The sequence below is a fragment of the Fundulus heteroclitus genome, chromosome 7 (genome assembly GCF_011125445.2).
Source record: "Fundulus heteroclitus isolate FHET01 chromosome 7, MU-UCD_Fhet_4.1, whole genome shotgun sequence".
In the NCBI taxonomy this organism is placed as follows: Eukaryota; Metazoa; Chordata; class Actinopteri; order Cyprinodontiformes; family Fundulidae; genus Fundulus; species Fundulus heteroclitus.
Genome location: NC_046367.1, coordinates 33,408,008 through 33,425,929, shown reverse-complemented (window position 1 = coordinate 33,425,929; position 17,922 = coordinate 33,408,008). Strand labels below are relative to the sequence as shown.

General features: G+C 37.6%; 2 protein-coding genes across 7 annotated transcripts in view; both read right to left on the bottom strand.

The window, feature by feature from the left end:
- Positions 1–399, bottom strand: part of ranbp2 (RAN binding protein 2) — a 43,186-nt gene extending 42,787 nt beyond the window's left edge. Inside the window, 1 exon segment of the mRNA XM_021323734.2 lies at positions 170–399. Within this exon segment, the coding sequence (XP_021179409.2) occupies positions 170–241 (72 nt within the window). The 5' untranslated portion in view covers positions 242–399.
- Positions 400–2,983: 2,584 nt separating this feature from the next.
- Positions 2,984–17,922, bottom strand: part of LOC105936153 (LIM and senescent cell antigen-like-containing domain protein 1) — a 47,283-nt gene continuing 32,344 nt past the window's right edge. For 3 of the 6 annotated variants that reach the window (XM_036139526.1, XM_036139525.1, XM_036139523.1), the window contains exons 3-10: positions 15,292–15,358; positions 15,076–15,196; positions 14,049–14,198; positions 12,773–12,923; positions 12,481–12,573; positions 9,795–9,843; positions 9,557–9,632; positions 7,325–7,507 (exon numbers count right to left, since the gene is read on the bottom strand). In XM_036139526.1, the coding sequence (XP_035995419.1) occupies positions 7,363–7,507; positions 9,557–9,632; positions 9,795–9,843; positions 12,481–12,573; positions 12,773–12,923; positions 14,049–14,198; positions 15,076–15,196; positions 15,292–15,358 (852 nt within the window). In that variant the 3' untranslated portion in view covers positions 7,325–7,362. Of the gene's footprint in view, positions 4,652–7,324; positions 7,508–9,556; positions 9,633–9,794; positions 9,844–11,213; positions 11,307–12,480; positions 12,574–12,772; positions 12,924–14,048; positions 14,199–15,075; positions 15,197–15,291; positions 15,359–17,922 lie in introns of those variants that run through there. The other 3 variants (XM_036139524.1, XM_012876827.3, XM_021323730.2) reach the window with 3 other exon arrangements.

The window sequence follows — 17,922 nt, the reverse complement described above, 5'->3', positions numbered from 1 at the left end:
ATACGGACAAAAACCGGCGCCAAGCTCACGTACATAAAACCCTGCGACTGGTGCTCGGACAAAAACCCGACCGAGCTCTGAACCTACAAGCCGCCAGGGCGCCACATGGGGGCTCCGAGCTAGCGGCGGGAGGATGCTAGCACGCTTAGCCGTTGAGGACAAGTGTTACCTCTTTGAGCGAAGGAGACGAGCTCTGTACCGAGGAAACGTAGCGGTCCACTTCAGCCTTACTCCGCCTCATGGCTTCGGACGTCGGGGGGGGGACTCCTACGAGAGCTGACCGCGGTTCACAGCCTGAAAGCGTTCGCGAAACGTGGGGGGAAACACTGACATTAACATCATGTTAACTCCCCATAGTGATAATGCGCAGTCAAATGGCAGAGCGCGTTACGTGGTCGTGCGCAAACTTGAAACGGACTCCCCGACCAATCAGGGTGGAGGATTCTTTGACGCACGCTGACGCACTGTGTTTTAAAAGAGGGCCTGGATCAGAGAATAATGTTTTTTGCTACTGTTGGCCAAGTTGTATTAAGCCCCCATGTATCTCTTTTTTAAAGGATGCAACAACTTATTTTTTTTTTAAATTGTCCTCCTCCAATAACAAAAAAGCTATTAAAACTTTATCTTTATGCTCTAAATTCAAAGTATGTATGTAATCACTTTACATGCTGCTATGTGTAGCTTTACTTTATATTACTATTACCATTTTTACTTTTATTAAGTTTTTTATTTATGTATTATTACTATTTTTGTTCAAACCCCTGGCGATTGTTCACTGGAAATTGTACTGATTTATTTTTGTATTATAAAGAATATTCTAATAAAGTTTATAAAAAACAAAATAATAATAATAATAAAAAAATCAGAGAATAATGTCCAGAGAGAATATTTGAACGAGAATGCATAAAGTAAATAGGTATTTCTTTAACCTGCACTGAATGTATGCGGGAGGCTGATTATGATAAATTTCCAAGTAAAGGCTACTTTTGTTTAAAAGCAGCAGTTTCTTTGTTCAGTATATTTCTTAATTTTTAAAAAAATGTCTTTGATAAGTTTTTTAAGACTTTTTTTTTTTTGGCTGCTTTTCTAAAAACTGTTTCTAATCTGAAAAGTGCACATGGAGTAAATATGTATTCAGCCTCCATGAGTCGGTATTTTGTATAGTCATATTTTATTGTCATTTCTTTTATTTGCTTTTATTTTTTGCTTTTGCAGTCTTGAAATAAATCCTTAATTGGATGTTGGTCGGGTCTTTGACAGTGCCATTTTGACAGAGCAATATGCCTTGATCAAAACTATTTAATTGTAGTTCTGGCTTCATGTTCAGGGTTCTTGACCTGCTGGAAGGTGAAACCAGTCTCAGGTTTTCGTCTTTTTGCAGCCTCCAACAGGTATTCTTCTAAAGCTATCCAATGTTTAGCTCCATCCGTCTTCCGATCAACTCTGGCCAGTTTCACCGCCCCAGCTGATGAGATGATTCCTTGCGAAATGGTGCTGCCATTATGATTCATCATGAGAATTGTGTGTTCAGGGCAGTGTAGGTGAGTCAGGTTTATTTAAATAGCACCTTCCATACACAGGGAAATCCAAATTGACATCAAGATAACGAAAAGGATCGCATGGAAAGAGTTGTTCAAATGCTAATTTGTTCCTAAATCTCATGATTAAATCACCCATCAGTGATCAGGCAAACTGTTCATTGCTAAAGCTCCTTGATCAAAAGCTGCAGTAAACGTCAAGGTTTTCAGCTTTGATTTAAAGGAGTCAACAGTTTCTGCACATCTCAGGTTTTCAGGAAGATTATTCAAAAGCTGGGAGAGATAAAAAATAAAATTCTGTCTCCCATTATCTTTAGTTCTGGTCCTGGAAACACAGAGTAAGCCCATCTCTGATGACCTGAGGGGTCTGCCTGTTTATAATTGACACACAACTCAGAAATATAGTTCAGCCAAAGACTACTTAGTGTTTAATAGACCAATAGCAAGATTTAATAATGTATCTAGAGAGTCATGGCAGTGATTTAAGAACAAGTGCAATATTATTTATTACTACGTTGTTGGTTGGGACTCTGGCAGCAGTACTTTGGATAAACTGCAACTGTCTGATTGATGGTTTACAGACACATAAAGACCCCGTTACAACCTAACCTACAAAAATAAAACCATATGACAGGAAACCCTTTATTCTAGTCATATTTTAAAGATGAAACTAAGAAACCAAGTCTTCAGACTGATTGAGTCTGAGCCAGACTCTATCCTAGCATCTTTGGAACCAAACCCTTTGACTTGTCTTCTTTTCATCAAAACTAAAGAAAACTCTGACCCATGGACATACTGACTTAGTGATTTTAAGGTGACTGAGGGGTAAAACACGTTGCAGTACTCCATAATGTGGCTTAGGGGGATTATTCAGACAGTGATTAAAAAAAGTGGTCCGAGAATAGTTCCTAGAGGAACACCACAACATATTTTTGTTTGCCCAGATTCATAATTACAAAATGATAAAATGTATTCCTGTCTGCCAAATCAGATCTGAACCAGTTTAGCACAGAACCAGACAATCCACTCCACTTTTCCAGTCTATCGATCATTACAGTATGATGAACTGTATCTAACGCAGCTCTAAAAATCGCCAAGACAGAGCTCTCGATGCATCACTGAACTATATAATTCAAACCTATAATTAAACCTGAAGCCTAATGCTGTCTCAGTCCTGTGGCAAGGTTAAAAAATAATAATGATTTTTTTTTATATAACAAAGGATTAAATCTGTTTATCAATTACTTTTTCAATTATCTTAGTCAAAATATAACAGACTATCTGTAATTCGTATTTATTGAAGCCTCTAGATTTGGTTTCTTTATAAAAGTTTTAATTACTGCAGTTTTCAAGACCATCATCTATGCTTTTGTACAGCATGAATCCTGATTAAAAACAAACAAACATCTAAAGCACTTTAACAAGAAAATACCAGTCCACACAAATTTCAAGCTTGGATATAACGTGTTTATTCAGACAGAATGACAGCAATAAAGCAAAGTATAAAGCATGCACTTTGGTGTGTTGACCATAGTAAAAAAAAAAAAAAGGCTTGAGGGAAAATAAAGTACAACGAGGGCGTCTTCCTATATATCATAATCTATTTGACACATGTTGTAACATGTCAAATAAAGCTACACCCTGGAGTATTTATAGTGCTGCTGAAGTTCTGCCTAGCGACAACCAGTCCACCGGGTGCTTCTGCAAAAGAAATGTTGCATGAAACAGAAACGTAAAACAGAAACTTTTTTTTCTTTTTTCTTGGCACAACTGTGGAATGTGTTTCTTTTTCCATCGAACTGAAACGGAAACGGCGAGGGTTGCGAGATCAAATACAGCGCAAAAGAGTTGCGTTCTTTTCCAACAAGAGTCTGAGCTCCGGGGAAGTTGGTACACTCCTTTTAAGAGGATCACTTTTCCTGGATTTACAGTCAACAGAGGCCAACAGTCTTCACATTGAACATGACTCTCGCATCCGGTCTCTGCACACAACACGTACACGGGGAATTAAACGCTGTCACAGTGGCACTTAACGTGTTTAGCACTTGTTTTAAAAATTGTGTTGCACAGCAGAACTGATTTTTCAAAGCAGAAGTTCAAATGTTGGAGTGGACCGCACAGGAACATGTTTCTGCTTTAGTCTCTATGTATTAACTAAATAGAAATGGGTAAAAAAAAATACATTTTAAAATATTTTTCATTGCCTGACAACAATTGCTTTACTGTTACTTACTTTTAATGATCCTTAATAATAAAAAAAAAGTAAGCACCGTTTAGTAAAAAATTTAAAAAGCAATAAATTCTTAATGAGTAAAGTATCAACGACTTATTAAAACATTGCTAATTAATTTATAAATTGACAGAATAATTCTAAGTTTATTTTATAATTACAGCTATTACCATTTTATTGTGAATTTTAATCTTAAAGCTGTTGACAAAGTCCCAGATTATATCTGCTGATATATATAAACAGTAAATACTTTAACACACAATCCAGAATACTGAGTTCATTCCTAGACGCATGTCGTACAAAATCTTAATTTGGTGCACAAAATCTAAAAAAAAAAAAAAAAAAAGGTCAATTTTACTTCTCAAGCTAAATACATGTTTCTTAAACCTAAAATAATAAATAATAGTATGAAGCCTATAACATCAGTGTTGGTTTTGCGTGTTTACTTTTATTAAAACATTTTTTTTATCCCGTGTTGCGTTTATGCCATCATTATGAAAAGGCATCAGTATTTTTATTCAAACAGGAGATAACTTTAGCTTCGCATAACAGATTAAACAACCTGCCAGCACAGCTTCTCAGTCATTATTTCCACATCTCTTAAAGCTTATAAAATATCGAACGTGTACCAGAAATGTAGCAGTGAGACAAGCAAATATATAAAAATATATATAAAATGCAGAATTTAAGCAGAAAGACACTTGAACGGTGATGAGAAAGGCGTGGCCGTCTCAGGGTCTCGGCTCCTTCGGCTGATTAACCGTCCGCTCACTTCCGCGCTGCAGCTTCGGACAGCTTCTTCAGCCTCTTTTTGAGCTCCAGGGGGAACTTCTCGTAGCACTTCTTGCACACCGGTTTCATGTCGAACTCCACAAACTTGTTCCTGGAAGGTGAAAAGATAACCAGTTTATCCAGAAGTCAGACCTCGCCGATAAAACAATAAAACATCAAGTGGTATAAAACTGTTTCCTGTTTATGGCTGCACTACCACGGACAATCCTATTAAACACAGTGAAGAATGAATGAAGTATACTTTTGTTTTTCTGATCATAGGTGCATATCTTTTACTATTGGTTTTTACCTACAGGTGCTTGGATTCACACTGCAAAAACAGAACTAAAACGAGTCAAAATCTTCTTGAAATTAGTGTATTTGTCCTTGATTTGAGCAGGTAAATAAGATAATCTGCCAATGGAATAAGATTTTTGCACTTAATATAAGAAAAACTGGTCTCCATCAACTTATTTCAAGTGCATTATATCTAATTATCTTATTTTAGGGGTAAAATTACTCTTTCAATTGGCATATAATCTTATTTACCTGCTCAAATCAAGGACAAATACACTAATTTCAAGAAAATGTTACTTATTTTTAGTTCTGTTTTTGCAGTGCAGGTGCTTACAGATTCACTTCTATACAGAAAACCCCTATTATTATCTTTAGCTGTTATTTCATACATTTCATATTAAATAATACTGTATATTCTTCAGTGATGGTATCAAGCGTTGTTTTTTTGTACCTGTAATTCTTTATCGAATATATGGTTTTGCTGTTCTTTTTATATCTCTCTTTGCGGGTGTAGAAGCAGACTCAGAGGATGTTATATTGCTTTTCTCTCCTCTTTCTCTTTCACCTTTTCTCCCTTTTAGCATTTTGTCTCATCTGTTTCTCTCCTCCCCCCCCCCTTCTACCTTCCTGTTTCTGTGCCCATTTAACATGAAATATTCCCATGATAAAATCTAATAAAGCTTCATGCATATATAAATCACTATGGCGAAAGCAGTAGGGCTCCACTTGCGAAAGTAATATCTGTTAGACTCTTTTTGGCATTAAGTCAACACTTTTTAATGCTACATTGCCAGACAGGACACTAAAAACTGATCATAGGCGCATATCTTTCACTATGTTTCCCAGGGTTTTTGACCTGTGTAACAAACTGACACCTGGACATTATAATCATTTTAATTCCACTGCAACACTAAATTACTAACGAAGAATGAAGGTCTTGAAATGTAAAAGGTCCTTTTCATTCTGATAAAGCTTGTAGTTGATGTAGCCAAGGTCATCCTGAGCTATCTTTATAATTATATCGCCTTTATGTTTGTATAAGTATAATATGGATATTGTAAGAACATGACATGGTTTTTCGTTAGAACATATTGTAATACAGTTTACGTCGTAGCGTGACATAACTTTGTTTTTCTTTGGCCCGAGTCGCAGCTCTAACTGGATTGATTTGAACCGACTTGGACTGAACTTCATTTGAGATGAATTTGCGATGTTATATGTTGTGAGTCGGTACTTTGTAAATAAACTGAAATGATCAGCTAGGCCAGGGGCCTGCAACCTTTACAGTCTAAAGAGACATTTTTCCCAACAGTCCACTTGATTTAAACTCGTTCAGAGCCGCAAATGTTGCCTGGCCTTTGAAAAAACACAATTTATAATTTTTGATAAAGATCTACTGTAGGAAATCTGTTGTCATCGTTAAAGAAATGCTCGTTTGTCTATTTTGAGTTTTTTTTTAAAAAAGAGGATGGATGGGATGTTGATATTTGTGGATAAAATCATAGTTTCCAACATAATAAATATTACTTGCACTTTTCACATTATTCTGTTATGAAAAATTAAATCAATTATTCCAAGAAAAAACCTGTTAAAACCTGCATTTATTATCATTATTAAATTTAAATACCATAATAAAAATATAATTTGTAGCCAAAGTTATTACACTGCAAAAACGGAACTAAAAAATAAGTTAAATGTTCTTAAAATCTGTGTATTTGTCCTTGATTTGAGCAGGTAAATAAGATGATTTGCCAATGGAATGAGTTTTGCACTTAAAATAGGAACACTTCATCTCAATCATCTTATTTCAAGTGCAGTATGTCTAATTATCTTATTTTAGGGGTCAAAATACTCATTCCATTGGCAGATAATCTTATTTACCTGCTCAAATCAAGGATAAATACACTAACTTTAAGAACATTTTACTTATTTTTAGATCCGTTTTTGCAGTGTAAGAACCACTGTGGAAGGTCCAAAGAGCCACAGGTTGCAGACCTCTGAGCTAGGCCTATATCAACAAACGACACTGCATGGGTCGAAATTAAACTTATTCTTAATTTCTTCTTGGCTAGCCCTTTAAACTCTTTCCCTCAGCTGTTTCTTAATGACGTAATACCAGGAATGGGTCACGTGCAGCACCAGGAGGAAACTTCAGATTTCCTCAGAAAGCTGCCGGATGTGATTATGGCTTTACTCGTTACGCCGGACTGACTGGGGGAGACCCACAAAACAAAGCTTTCCCTTCAGCCTGTGACTGATCTGATTCTGCTGTTTGCATAGCAGGTGCTGGTCCAAATCCTGATCTGCGTTTCCTGCTCAGAGGTGGTCATGTGTGGGGGGAAAAAAAACAAAAAACATTTCAGCAACTCAAACGTGTCCACAACTGAGCCAACATTCTGCTTTAATGAGCTCAGAGTAATGGAGGTTTTAGAGTTAAACGTGGCAGGGAAAAGCAGAGAATTGAAGGTAAAAGAGGATCAAAACTGACCGAAGGGGGAGCAGTTGCAAAGAAGACAAAGAAAAGGATCAGAGGCACATGGGTATTAACAGTTTCTTCTTCTTCTCTTTTGAGTCTCGTTCACGCTTGGCCAGCTGACGCCTCATGTCATCCGGGAGCCTTTCAAAGCAGCGTTTGCACACCGGCTTCAGATCGACCTCAACAAATTTATCCCTGACAGAGCGGGGGTGGGGGGGGGGGGGGGGGGTGAACGACAGAGCAGGACAGAGGGAAGAGGAAGCAGGTCAGGAGGAATGAGAAATGGCAGAGAGAGAGAGAGAGAGAGAGAGAGAGAGATGGCAGAAAGGACAAAGAGGAGACGAAGCAAATAAGAGGAGAGATGGGAAAAAGAGAAATTTTAGACACCAGGAAAGACAAAAACTGAAAATAAAAGTTAACAGCAGCAAAATAAGTCTTGGAGGCAAAACTGCAGACACATTACAGAGTGTGCAAAATATTTTGAGAATATAGTCAATGACATGAAGGTACAATAGTTTTCAAAGCGGGCGCTTGGCAGAGGTGTTGGGTCTGAATATAAAGCACCAGGGTCACAATAAATAAAATAAATACTGGTTTCATAGCTAACTCCATAGTCATTGTTACAAAAAATAAGAAACATAGTCATACATGCATGTAAATTGAGTAAAGCCTGTGCTGCCATCACTGGGAAATCTCAATGAATCAGAAGAAAGTTATTATAATTATTTACAATAAGCTATAATAAATAGTACCATTCAACCAGTGAAGCTTATTCACACAGAGAGTGATAAATTTAAAGCATTTTGTTTTCTGTTCCTTTCTTATGATCATGGCTTATGGCTGATGAAAACCCAAAATTCAATTTCTTAGACAATTTGAATATTACAGAGAAACAAATATAGAAATTTTATCGTCTGTACTATCGTCTGTAGGCAAGACTGTTGTCAAAAGGTCGTTATTAAACAAGCTGTCCGTTCACAGTGCTGTATACAAGCATGTTAATGGAAGGTTGAGTGGAAGGAAAAAGTCTAGACCTACAAAAGCCAAATAACCACAGCCTTGAGAGGATTGTGAAGAGTTGGGGACGTTTACAAGGTGTCCGCAGTGCCAAAAGTACAAAATACCTGCTTTAGTGACCGTATTGTTCACTGCCAGCAAACTCAGAAGAGTTTGCTGGCAATACCTCAAACGCAAGAGCATATGAGGTATTGTTAAGAGATAGATGGGACACCCAAATCAAACAATAATCAAGCTGAAACCCCCCATTAAAACAACCTAGCGTTCCTTAACAGAGCCAGAGGCTGATTGGCTCCATGCCACACAGCATTGATGCAGTAATTAATGCAAAAGAAGCCTTGACCAACTATTAAATGAATATATACTGTATTGCACATGAAGCAACTTTTCTGCGTAATGACTTTTTTGTATTAAAAGGTACATAGCCACGTTATTTGACCTTTTTTAATATATACGTCAGTAGCTCACTCTGGTTGCATTACAAAGTTTTTACGAAAGATTATCAGGTCCTGCTGGCGTATTAGTTATTATTTTTATGTTTTACGCTTTGTTTTTGCTCAGTTTGTTAGTAAATAAAGCCTTTTGTGTTTATTTTTAATAACATGGAAAGTACAGCACTTCGCATTCGCAACAGGGGTTAAAACAAGGAAGCGGCTAACGGCTATTAGCATCACTCAGCAAAACAATGAAGAAAAATCCAAGATGCAGTGGAAAAAAACCCACAAAAAATATATGATTCCAAGAGAGAAAGACTATCAAGATGGGAGCTTGGTGTATATAGCTTCATTTTATCATGATCAAGTGGTTTTTGGTCTTTTTTATAAGCATATAACGTGGCTATATACCTTTAAAATCCTTTTTTATTGGTCTCATAATATCTTACATTTTATGTTAAGGTTAATTCTGTGTGTAGTAGAGAGCCATGATCATCAAAACAAGCAGAAATACAGTTGAAATGCATCCCTCTGTGTGTAACCAATATATTTAATATGCAGGTTTCACTGTTTGAACCAAATCAAAAATTATCAACTTTGATGATGTCATAATTTGTTGAGAGACAACTGCATTCTTCTTTTAATTGGTGAGATAACGTATGTCTACATCAGTCACCGACGGAGAAGTTTATCCAGCTCTGCTACTCCTGGTGCTGAAAAGGGAAAATCTTGAAAAAACCTCCGAATGTCTGAACTGAGCGCCCAGATTAAAACACAGCAGGCCGTAACTTACTTGAGAGTGAGCTTGGTGTTGCAGGTGGAGCAGGCGAAGCAGTTGACACACCAGGCCTTATTGAGGGCAGACACCACTGAAGATAAACAGCCACAAATAGCAGATTAGACACACATGATTCAAATTTACTGGCCAAACCGTGATTATTTGTTCAAATCTGCCGACTCATGACAGCAGCGTTGCACTACACCAGTACATAAACCGTTAAAATGTTTCGCTTTAGAAAGAAATTCCTCACCGTCTCCCTCGATAACACGATTGCAGTGGTAGCAAACGTCTCCGAACAGCTGGGGGGGGGAGATTCAGAGGGAGAAACAGAAGATGAGAGATGGAGCTAAACACGTTTTACTTTGTCATGGCAGACGCAACATGCTGCTGTCAGAAACCTTGGAAACAAACGAAGGGTGCAGGATCATAAGGCATCTTTAAGCACAGACCCAACATATCACAGAAACAACAGTTTTAAACTCGCTTTAGTAAGCACTGCTAATTTGATCAATGTCAAAATAAATATTTATTACGGTATTATCTCTGTTAACATGTGTATTTAAAACAACTATGGGTTAGAAAAGTTGGTCATTGTGTCCCAAATATCCATTTTTTACGGCAGGGTTGCTACACATTGTTCATGTCAAAAGTTCACACTTTTTCAGAGAGAAGTTAAAAAAGTTTTAAGTCCTTGTTTAGCTAATTATTAAGGTATAAAGCATGGATCTGATTTGGTCCTGATATAGGTATTATCAAAGGACTGGTATTAAGAGCATCAGATGAAACTAAGATCTCAGTGTCTATTGTTGATTATGTCTAATTTCCTCTGCAGAACCCCCGGGGAGACAGGCGGCCATGTTTCGTCACAGCAAAAAAGAACTAAAAGTAAGCAAAGTTTTCTTGAAATTAGTATATTGGTCCTTGGTTTGAGCTGGTAAATAAGATTATCTGCCAAGGGAATGAGTATTTTGACCCCTAAAATAAGATAATTAGATACACTGCACTTGAAATAAGATGATGGATGATGTGCAAAAACGCATTTAAGCTTGCCTGCTCAAATCAAGGACAAATACACTCATTTCAAGAAAATTGTGCTTACTTTTGGTTCACTTTTTGCAGTAATGCAGCAAGTTTTTGATCGAGGATAACTCACAGAACCTCGGACTGGGACTAAACAACTATCTCTGTTATGAATCACGGACAGGAGAGCGTGCAGGACACCGACGAGGTAGTAAACATACCACTGATGAAACGTAGTGTGTTACTTTAGTGCATGGTGAAGCTACCCAGTTTATGATTTAAAAACATTGGCTGTGTTGCTAACTTTGATGATATGGTATGTTCACAATCACTTTATGTGAGACTAGATGGACAGATGGATGATGGAGGTATGGTTGGACGCACTGATGGATGAATAACTGTATGTTTGGACAAGCACATATATAAACGAATCAATGGATAACATATGAAAGAAAGGATGGACAGGGATAGTAAGACAACGAAAGTCCATCCACCGATACAAATATACCAGAAAAATATAAGATGCAGCAGAAAAAACGCTTTTGGATGAACCCTGTGTAGGAACCCTGCTATCCCCACATAGACCCGTGAACACGGTACATCCGGTTATAAGAGCAAAACAAATCCTGTCTTCAGCAGGAGGCGTTACCTGGTTGTAGTGCGTCTCACAGTAAGCCAGGCCCTTGCGCTCGTAGTGACGGTGTCCCAGGAAGGGTTTCTCACACTTAGCACACACAAAATGCTGCAAGCACAACCCAACGCCAAGCACACATTGTTAGCACACAAGTCAGTCGGTAACATGGTCAAACTCATCAGTGCATTAAAGCCAGCGGCACAGTTCTGGCTGAAACATGAGGCCAAAACACAGCAACGATCAGTGCCTTCCAGACGTCCTGCTGACGCATCCACACAGGGACAGGGTAAAGTAGACCAGGCTACCAAACAGGAGACGATTCAAATGTCTCCATGATAATATTATAATAGAAACTGCAGATCATACTTCCATGATTAGCAAATCACCTACGTTTCAAATTTTCTTTGTTTTGATGACTAATTGGAAGCTGTTCAGTCAATTAACGAGACCCAATTAAGAATAGTTGAACGCTATAATTATTAGAGAAGCTATCAGGACCTTAAAAGATAAAATGAAAGTAAAAATAACACATGATGTGAAAAAAAATTGCTTCATTTGAAACAATCTATATAATATGATAATAATATTATAATAATATACTGTATTTTTTAACAAGAAGAACCAACCACTGTACCTGGTAGGGCTGGGCGATATGGCTTAAAATAATTTAATAATAGCAAATCCGATTAATCGATTTTATTTTTTTTCTCCCTCTCATTTCACAAAAAGATATTAAAGAAATCATTTGAAAAACATACTTTTATTTCAGGCATTTCATCCAGGAGCTGACCTGAAATCAAAGTGCAACTAAATACAAGCTGTGAAACATGCTTGTAAAAAAAAGATGGCGGCCCTGCAGTTGTAAACAATGAAAACATAACTAAATGAGAATGAGCTAAAAATAGGCTTCACTTTCCTCGTTTACTTCAAACTAACTTAAAAACAGTAAATGAGTAAATTAGGGTGCCTCGTATTATAGTAAAAAAAAAAGTTTCCTTTTTACAATATTTGACAATATATTTTCCACAACATATATTTATCATTGCATGTTATTCTCTTCGTGAAAGCCCAATGAGTGCATTGGCAAAATAAAATCCAGATTTTCCAAAAATCTTATATTAATAAATTCTAAATTAAAATGAATTAATTAAAATCAATTTATCACCCAGAGCTAGTATTCAGTTAAACTACATTAATCCCTGTATGGAGGCTGGTCATTTTCAGTCAGGCAGGGAGACGGTGCAGCATTCAACACACACTGAACCGCTAACCCCCCCCTCACCATATCAAAGTGTCTCTCACAATAGGCCCGGCCACCTCGTTCGTAATACGGGTGGCCCTGAAACGGGCGCTCACACACAGTACACACATGATGCTAAACGTTGAGGAAAAGGGAAACAAAGACACTGTAAATGTCAAAGACTGAAGAAAAAAAAAAATGACGGTGATTCAGTAATCATAAAAAGGTGATTAAATATGCTTGTAATGAAGGCTGCTATCTTTAATTGCTGCACACAGAACTTTTAGATGTAAATAATGATCCTAAGCAGACTCTTGAAGGTTAAAGATCGCACCTCGACGTGCCACTGCTTTCCCATGGCGTTGACCACACGGCCCTCGATGGGTCTCCTGCAGGCGCCGCAGATTGGGACCCCCATCTTGTCATGACAGGGCAGACAGTAGAGCTCCCCTTTCAGCTCCCTGGCATCAGCCGTCAGCTCCTTGCTGCAGAGATTTAGGGGTGAGTTACAACAGATGGTGCCATTAACAGCTCAGGAGGTTTAATAACGTTAAACTAAAGCTTAACCAGCATAGTGATGTAACTTTTTCTAACAAAGATGCAAAATATGGGTTTAAGGTATAGCTACATTTTATAGTAACATGTTTAAAGAAGCAGATTTTTTCCCCAAAGCTTTGCGACCAGTTTTTCTTCCTACAAACACAGTTTCCTAACCTATCCACTAGGTAGCAGCATTAGGTTTTAAAGTCAATAATTTTTGCATCGGTTTTCTAAAATGTTGGATAATATCCTCTGATAGCAGCATAAATTAGGAAAATGTGATGAAAATGCGTGCAAATGCCAAGACTTTGACATTTGCACGCATGAAGTACAAATTTTAATGACGGCCACGTTCATCGTCATCGGCATCATTCTGGCTTCTGCAGTGGCTGCTTGTCGGTAGGGGAGGCCGCCCCCATCATAACAGCAGGAAGAAAGTGCAGACACATTAAACATAAGTTACAAAATAATCTATTCTCTGATAAAATGTTTTTCTGACCATTCATTATTTAGCACTTCCATTCCATTTTGGCTTTATTTGGGGTTATTTTATTTATTAGCGTCAGTGGTGAGGGGTGCCAACATATAGAATGTGGACGTTGGTCTCTAATTGGTTATTTAACGATTCTGTATGGCTTTTTGTGTCATTCTTCATCCAATCATATTCATTTGTGATACCAGCCAATCAAAGTCCGACCCCTGGCATCTTAGATGTGTGGGTGCAAATGTAATTTAAACATATGGGAGCAAACGGAAGACAAAAACCACAACAAGACAGCAGGGAATGGGGCAGCAAAAAAAAAAAAGGATTTGGTCATTTATTTACAAAATATTAATTTTATAAGGCTTTTGCTGGGGGAATAAAGCAGATAAAATAATTTGGATCGAACCAAACAGAGTTAAGCATCTTGCAGTGACTGTGGACGGATTTATGTTCAAGTTGTTGTGTTGTAGTCCCTGAACTCCAGTACCCCCCCTTCCCACAGTGTCTTTGTCACCAGCCACCAATGGCTGTCTCACTGATTTTTGCTCTCAATGCAGCTCAGGATTGCTTGTGACGGTGCGTTTACCCGCAGTTGTTGCAGTTGAAGTGATCCGGGTGATAGGGATCGTTCTTGAACAGAAGCGGCTGCTCCTCGATGATGGCGTGACACTTCTGGCAGACGTATTTTCCCAGTCCGCGGGCTTTCTCCTTGTTGTGACAAGGACGACACAAGTGCCTGATGGGAGAGAGCAGAAATGGGGGGGGGGAGGCTTGATCAGAAACTCTGTCTCTTATGGGATCAATATGTTTGGAAAACATGCTTTTATCACCTCTGGTCTGACTTTCCAAGGATACTTTGACTTAGATAAAAAGCCAGAGACCATTACAAGCACAATAATCTAGTTACACCAAGGTTTTAATAAGTTAAAACCACATTATCTTAAGTGGATTTTTTTCTATTAAGGTGATAGAGGATGTTCTGCACTGGTTGGACTTTTCTCTGGCTGTTTGGAGCAGAGGATCTCCAAGCGGAGGAGCTAAAGGCGGGGCCAGCCATCACTGCTGTTAAGACAATGATGTCTGAAAAGCACATTTGGGAACACTTTTATTTAAAAACTGCAAATGTTTAACAAGCGTTTATTCCAGGATTAGTGCAAGTCTTCCAGCACTGTGACCATCTTTTAAAACCACCTAGTGTTTTAGCTGATAATGACTTCGAACTCTATCTCTCTGCTTGTGACTGATGTAGAAATTAACCTTTGATACGTCAAAATATCTTCTGCTGAAAGAATCTGATAAAAAAATTAAATTATTACTGCAATGAGGACCAAAAAACGGACTGATATTAAATAAAGCGACCTTTAATATCCGTACTCTCTCGCTCGTCATTAGTGTGTAAATGTCTGAAAGTCAAAACACTGATAAATAAACAGTAGGAAAAGTTGTAGTTTGTATGCTTTTTAAATAAAAAAACAATTATATCTAAGTGTTAGGTAGATTTTTGGGTGAAAATACAACGGTATCTTTATTCAATGTCTTCACAACCAGAGAATCAGGGCATCGCACAAAATAACGCACAAGACACGACGGCCGACGACTGCAGCGGCACTGACCGTCCGGCGTTTTTGACAAATCCAACGTCTGCGAGCACCGCCTGGCAAAGGTTGCAGCAGAAACACTCAGGGTGCCAGCTGTTGTTCATCGCCTTGATCACGCGGCCGATGATGAACTCACCTGAGAGGAGAACACAAGTGGACAGACACCCGACTGTGAGCAAACAACAACACAGCGGCCAACGCTGAGCGGCTGAAGAAGGAAGATGTGCTCACCACACTGATGGCAACAAGGAGCGAACAGCATCTGGAAGTCATGTTCGCAGTACTTCCTGCCTTCGAACTGTCAAAACAAATATATTACAGTGGTTTTACTTTAACTCTAACATAAATTACAGCACACAGGTGTTGAAGAGTGTCTTGAAGGCAACAAACAGGGTTACAACATATTTTTCTCATCACAGTTTCATACACACACACACACATATATATATATTAGCTTATAGAATTATATATATATTAATATATCGACCTGATATATAGAAGAGATATATAGAGAATATGATATATATATTAACACAGAAAGAAGATGAGATACAGATAACACAAATGATATATAGCACACACACAGAATTCATATTTAATAGATAATAGATATATATATATATATAGTATCTATACAAACAATAACATACATATATATATACACATATATACATATATATATACATATCAAGATGTTATAAGGCAGGTGGTCATAATGTTATGCCTGATAGCTGTAATTCTAAACTTGAATGAAGCATTTAAACAACACGTTTAGCACTGTTAAACATACATGGTCTGTAAGTGACGTCTAATCACAAAATATTGATATATAAAGATATAACGTTGGGGAGAATTATTGACAGAAACTCAATAATTTCATGAGGGCAATAAATCTGGACAAAAAGGAGGAAAACCTTGGCTTCTTCTTCTTTGTCTCTAAATCAACTGTAATTGGATCTCTCCTGCATTCTGCCACAGTTCAAACGCTTTGACGATGGGTCATCTTCAGCTCCCTGTGTATTTATAGCAACGTGTACAGCAAGGGAATGAAAAATTGATCTCCTTGTCTTTGATGTCTATTGATCCGAGGCAGCAAGGCGTGTGGTGAACAGCAGGAGCCCTGGGCTCTTTGGGCAATCTGAGAAACATCATGGCTTGAAAACGGCGGTTTATTATTAAATAGGAACAAGGGTTCAGGCGTCGATGAGAGTAAAACTGCCTGATTCAAATAATGACCGTCAATAGACATCGGATCCAGACACTCCCCGCCTGTTCTTATGGTAAGAGTCCAATGGTCAGACTGTTAATAAGATTTAAGACAATTGCGTAAACCTCAACACTTACTGAATCAAGTTATTTAACAAATCAAAGTAAATATGTTTAAATTATAAATGCCACAGTTTCTAAACATCCACAGAAAGATAGTTTACAAGAAAAAAAAAGGCGTCTAGTGATTCAACAACGTTAAAAAACAAAGGTTGTGATCATCTTCTTTGGTTTTTACTTCAGCAGTAAATCTGAATCTGTATCCACAGCCTATGAACTGAAAACCAAACACATTTTAACAGCAGCCAACAATAAACAGCGTAAAGATGAAAAACAGTTTTCAAATAATGATTTGTTTTAGATTCAACAAAATGGACCTAGCCCTGTGTGCCGACTCCTTGTTTAATCATAAATTTATAATCCTGTTAAACAGGTTTAAATTATGGTATAAAAGGGGGATTATAAACGGATAACATACTTAAAACATTTATTATTATTGATATTATTGCTTTTAATGGCAGTAGTATTGTTGCTTATATGTAAACATAATGTATCTTATATTATTTCTAAATATGTGTACTGAAAGAGATTAAATAACTTATTGCTCATTAATAACTTTTTTCATGTAACCATTAACAGTTTAGTGGAAAAGTGCGTCTAGTGAAAGGGTGGGTCACTAAAACTTTATACTTCTCCCCCGCCCCTTGAATCACCATTTTTTTTTATCTTGTTCTTTTTTCTTCTTCTTCCTTTTTTAGCTTTCTGTATATGTTGCTACGTATTCTAAATGAATAAATAAATGATTAATAAATTGACTGTGTCTGACTACATTTCGTTCAGTGTCACAAGCCACACCCAGCCGTGATCGCTGCCAAACCTGCAGAATCAAGACGTCACCTAAAGAGAACCTGTCGGACAACACGAAGCAGGGAGAAAGATCTCAAAAAGCAACCCGTGTTGAACCAATCTAAAGAAATCCAAGAATAGATGGAAAGAAACAACAACTGACTGACATGTAGTCATATAGACAATAACTAATGTGCAATTCCATTTAATACACTGTGCAATAATCCTGAAAGAAGTGACTTCTGCTGCTACTGCCACCTGATTATATGTCAATACATATGTATATAAGTCACTGTGAATGTACATAAGACATCATCTGCTTTATTTCTATTTTGTATTTTTTATTCTTATTTTTCTTATCTACTTCTTTTTTTTCATCCACTGTATAAACGAGGACACACTGTATATAACCGATGCACCTTGTCCTACTTTTGGTACTTTTGGCACCTTCTCCTGATTATTGATTACTGAGCCGATGTGACAAGTGAATTTCTCCAATGTGAGATCAATAAAGCCTATCTTATCTTATCTTATCTTATGTTATCTTATCTTATATATCAGTCTGGAAAGACAAAAAAAATGTTCTATTTATGAGGCTGGGGGTCTTCAGTGAACCACAGCGAGAGGCATCATCCACAAATGGAGAAAACTTAAAATCCAAAAACACTCCCGACTAAAGACTACACCGATGTGCAACCAAAACATCTCATAATGGTACCCAACAGATTTGGGGAACATGGCGTCCGTTCC